This window comes from Triticum aestivum, chromosome 1B, assembly GCF_018294505.1.
Source record: "Triticum aestivum cultivar Chinese Spring chromosome 1B, IWGSC CS RefSeq v2.1, whole genome shotgun sequence".
Taxonomy (NCBI): Eukaryota; Viridiplantae; Streptophyta; class Magnoliopsida; order Poales; family Poaceae; genus Triticum; species Triticum aestivum.
In genome coordinates, this window is record NC_057795.1 from 93,696,340 (window position 1) to 93,701,241 (window position 4,902).

Sequence of the window (4,902 nt, forward strand, 5' to 3'; positions counted from 1 at the left end):
GCCTCCGAGCTGCAGGAGGCCCGGTGCTAGAGCCCACCCTACCTATCCTTCGTGCGCGCCTCCGACCAAAGGGAGGCTCCCCGTGATCCCTGCAGAAGACCGGAGCGGCACCCAGATCCCTCCCTGAGACACGCCCTACACGGGTGTTGTGGTTAGCAACACACCTGAGGCGGATCCGAGGTCCCAGGTTCGATCCCCGCAGCATGACCCTGCCGGGAGCGACCTGCAGGCGAGCCACCGGGCGGCGGCCTAGAGCGGCGCCCCGGGGCCTCCCGGCGGTGCATCTCAGCCGAAATCTGCTACTCCGAAGGCGCAGCCGTTCAGTAGAGGATGGCGGCGCCGGCGCCGGCGGTGAACGGGTACCAGATACAATGGTGAATCGGTTGAGAGGTCAAACTAGCAGATAGGGTATTTTGATCCACTGTTTTATGCATATATTATGTCAATCATTTGTAAGTATTGTTTTTGAGTGAAAAAGTGGTTAAAAATCAAAGTGCAAAGTAAAGAGTGGCAAATGATCAATTACAATGTAAGGAGTGGCAAATTATCAAAATGCACAGTAAATGATGGCTAAAAATCAAAACCCCCGTCTTATTGCTCTCAGCAGCCAAATATAAAGCAAGCCAACCCAATAACCACCACGGAGCGCACAACAGAACTAGATGAATCAAAGTTGCACGAGATTTAGAGCACAAACAAATCAAATGACCTATAATTGAGGTGTGAGGTAACAATTGAAAAGAGAAAAGAAAAATAAAAATAAAAAAAATTCCAGAATTTAAAAGTTTACACATTTGAAATAAAATAAACGGAAAAGAAGAAAAATGAAAAAGAAAAAAGGGAAAAGGAAAAAAAAGAAAAAGATCACCCTTGGCTGCAGCCCACGCTGAGGTAGCCCACGAGGCTGCGAAAAAAGAAAGAACAACCTACACGCCACGACATGGCCTCCTCGTGCGAGCGACACGTATAGCAACAACACTAAACGATAAAAAAATTGACCAAAGAATACGAGTCTGATGTTTATATTATGTGATTAGAAAGTTAGATGTGATGTAACTGTTTCACATCGTGAAATAGTAAAAAGATTTGTCTAGGACACATCTAGATGTCATGTCACATCTAAACTGATGTCCATTATGTTTCTGGTCTTTTTTTTCTAGTTTTTTTTTTGTTGCTGCATTATATATTTGTGGGAGTTTAAATATGACATTTTTAAAAGACATCTAGATGTGAATTACAAATTGAATAGCAAATATATTTAGTTTAATTTTTTTCTTTACATGCTGACAAAAATTACGTCGGGCGGTTGGCCGACAGAGCTCTTAACCGACCCAAACCAACAAAAAAGGCAAAGAAACCGCACGTTCTCGGGGCGTTGGAGTTACTCTTACCCAGACCCCTTTATCACAGCCTTTGACGCCCATCCAGAGTGGTTCTCATGCTTGTGAGTTGTCAGACATTTCCAGGTTTCGTGCCTTTAAATCATCATCATGCCTAAGGGCATGTCCAATGCATAGCGGCAAGGTGATGCCTCACATACCATGTAGAATCGAATATGACGTAAAGTAGGTTCGGATAGGGAAGCGGGATCCTCTCCAGGAGGCGGGTGCTTGAAGAGAAAAAATATGGTCCGGTGACAAAAGCTGAATAGGTGGAGTGGAAAGTAGAGATGCATGTGTACTAGAGTCTTTATTTTTTATTTTTTTAATGAGTCACACTAATGGTAGCTTGCATTGGGAAGAAAAAATAAATGTAGATGCCTCAAATTACTTTTTGTCATGGGGCATATGTATCCATATGCCACCATTGTACATGCCCTAATACACCTCTCTTATCCCCGGAAAAAAAATACAGCTCTCTTATTGCTCTCAGCAGCATTGGCATTTGCCAGTCCCGTACCACAGAACCAACATTCCACAATGTCCAACGGCACCATGAGCCAACTGACGCCGGCGCCCGATGCGTGGAACTTCGCGCCGGACGAAGCCCTCCTCGGCCTGTCGGCGCTGTCGGTGCGCTCCGTGCTGGGCAGCATCAAGGCCGGGATGGACCCGGGCAGCGACCGCCCGGTGATCCCGCTCGGGCACGGCGACCCTTCGGCATTCCCGTGCTTCCGCACTGCGCCGGAGGCCGTGGAAGCCGTCTCCGCCGCGCTCCACTCGGGGGAGCACAACTCCTACCCCACCGGCGTCGGGCTGGAGCCGGCGCGGCGCTCCATCGCGCGTCACCTGTCCCTCGACCTGCCCTACGAGCTCTCCCCGGACGACGTCTACCTCACGAGCGGCTGCTCCCAGGCGATCGAGATCGTCTGCTCCGTGCTCGCCGGCCGTCCCGGCGCCAGCAACATCCTGCTCCCGCGGCCCGGGTACCTGTTCTACGAGGCGCGCGCCGCGTTCAACGGCATGGAGGTCCGCTACTTCGACCTCCTCCCGGACAGCGACTGGGAGGCGGACCTCGACGCCGTGGAGGCCCTCGCCGACGGGAACACCGTCGGCATGGTCCTCGTCAACCCCGGCAACCCCTGCGGCAACGTCTACAGCTACGACCATCTCGCCAAGGCAAGCCATGATCTCCAATCCCCATCCTTCCTGCCTCGACCGACGATCTTCAGCTTGACCAACTGTTGCAGGTCGCCGAGACGGCGAGGAAGCTTGGCATCTTCGTCATCGCTGACGAAGTGTACGCGCACCTGACGTTCGGGAAGAACCGGTTCGTCCCGATGGGCGTGTTTGGCTCCGTGGCCCCGGTGCTCACCCTGGGATCCATCTCCAAGAGATGGGTGGTGCCTGGATGGCGGCTTGGATGGATCGTGACCAACGATCCTAATGGTGTATTTCGCAGGACCAAGGTTCTTTTCTTCGACTTCTTACATTAGGATGTTTTTTGTTGGTCTGATATAAAATCACAGCCATTAAAAAAAGAAGAAGAAAGGATCAAATTAGTGTCACATGACAGACATACGATAGGACAAACTGTTGGTCAAATTTTTGGCTTGTTCAGTCAAAATATACCATATATTCTGAAAGGAGGAAGCAGTGATATAGTATATTACAATAAGCATCGCACATGTCCAAAAATGGTGGAGGCTCACTCACAAGTCACGAGTCACAAGAAGTCACAGTTCAATCAGCTTTTATCTTCTTTTTTCTATGCAACAACTCAAACCTAACACGTTGCTTCAATTCTTTTGTTGCGTGAAACCTGAACCTTAAAAAGTGAGGTCATGTTATTTTCTTCTTGTTTTTATTAACTGCAGCTTGTGGAAAGCATCAAGAGTTACCTTGAAATCTCCTGTGATCCTGCAACGTTTGTTCAGGTAACTGACCCTTGCAAGTTTCTTCAGAGATAACATTTCATATTTTGGAGACATAATAAAAGCCACCATACCATAAAAATAAGCAGGAATTGAACACGTGAATGAATGAAAAAGTAAACTGACGTTTTTGGCCTTCGCCCTTCGGTCTTGACGCAATTTTGTTCCCCAGGGAGCAATCCCAGAACTCCTGGAGAACACAAAGCAAGAATTCTTCAGCAAGACCGTGGACATTCTCAGACAAACCGCAGATATATGCTGGGAGAAGCTCAAGGGCATCTGTGGCATCACTTGCCCAAGCAAACCAGAGGGCTCCATGTTTGTAATGGTTAGTGCTTCAGGCCAAGTTGCAAGACATCATGCGAGCGAATGATTTGCTGATGATGTATGAGAGTTTTTACTTCATTTCTGCAGGTGAAACTGGACTTGTCCTGCCTTCAGGACATCAAAGATGACATGGACTTCTGCTGCAAGCTGGCAAAAGAGGAGTCAGTGGTTGTTTTGCCAGGTACAGAGTACAGTACAGTTTGAACCTAACAAGTCGGATACAGGATTTTATTTTCTTTCTCTTCGGCGATCAGAATTGCCTTCTGTTGGCATGTTATATTCTAGCATTAACAAGTCGGTTTGTCCAGGATGTGCTGTGGGATACAAGAATTGGGTCCGGATCACGTTCGCAATCGGGCCGTCTTCTCTCGAAGACGGCCTTGACAGGCTCAAGTCCTTCTGCTCGCGACACAGCGAGACTAAGAAGTGATACAGTGAGCTCACAAGTTCCCTGCATCATGAGGCACCTGCTTTCCTACAAATAACACTATGTATGTGCAAAGTTCAGCAGTTCAGCAGCAGCTACCTGAAGGATTCAACACTCTCATGAGAGGTGATGTATTTGATGCAATATTTATGATTTCTTTGTCTAGCCAACACATGAGATGTTACAATTCTTGTTGTAACACCAAGTATGTGTAGGTGTCAATTTTAAGGAATCTATAGTGTGGAACACAATTATATTATTGAATAAAAGTGTTCTTTCTGTGAGTGGAGGATAGGATCGAGAGCTAGGTGCCGGAGTTTCGCTTGTTAGTGTTTCTTCGTCCATGTCGTTGCTGGTTTTCTCGTATTCGGATGTTTTGTGCCATCGAAATACCGAGAATCCCTGATGAGTGTTGAAGTACCGCAGTTTTTCTTTCCTAGGCGGCAACAGACTCATTGCACAGAATAAAAGTTCACGGTAGTATTCTTGTTCTAAGTGCCTGTTCGGCAGGCCTCCGCTCTGCAGCTCCGCTCCTGGAGCGGCTGGAGTAGCTGCGGAGTGGCACCGAATGCGTTGGCTCCATGCTCTTCCAAAGTAGAGCGGAGCGGCTTGTAGGCCATTTTTTCGGAGTTGCAAAAGTGACGCTCCGCGCGCTCTGCATCTAGATGTAGCTGAGAGTTGAAAAGTGGGGAGTGGAGACCTGCTGAACAGGCTCTAAGTATGGTAGTTGTACTCCATATAATCGGTACCAGAGCGTTATGGTATTTTGGTCCCTGGAATCGAGGTCTTTGAATTACGATGTTTGTTGTCTCGCCTTTAGTGTGTATAGAGAGTG

The 4,902-nt window shown here is 48.0% G+C and overlaps 1 protein-coding gene across 1 annotated transcript; it reads left to right on the plus strand.

Moving 5' to 3' along the window:
- The first annotated feature begins 1,868 nt into the window (after window positions 1–1,868).
- LOC123109698 (nicotianamine aminotransferase 1) lies at window positions 1,869–4,351 on the plus strand. Its single transcript, XM_044530408.1, has 6 exons — window positions 1,869–2,558; window positions 2,630–2,848; window positions 3,257–3,316; window positions 3,486–3,641; window positions 3,728–3,821; window positions 3,949–4,351. Exons 1-6 carry the CDS (start codon window positions 1,920–1,922, stop codon window positions 4,068–4,070), a joined length of 1,290 nt encoding a protein of 429 aa, XP_044386343.1. The 5' UTR covers window positions 1,869–1,919; the 3' UTR covers window positions 4,071–4,351.
- The last annotated feature ends 551 nt before the right edge of the window (window positions 4,352–4,902 follow it).

Excerpts from the sequence above, each read along its gene's own strand:
- LOC123109698 (XM_044530408.1), top strand. The coding sequence starts at position 1,920 with ATGTCCAACGGCACCATGAGCCAACTGACGCCGGCGCCCGATGCGTGG. Across the intron at positions 2,559-2,629 it reads GCTACGACCATCTCGCCAAG|GTCGCCGAGACGGCGAGGAA; the intron begins GCAAGCCATGAT and ends CAACTGTTGCAG. Across the intron at positions 3,317-3,485 it reads ATCCTGCAACGTTTGTTCAG|GGAGCAATCCCAGAACTCCT; the intron begins GTAACTGACCCT and ends TTTGTTCCCCAG.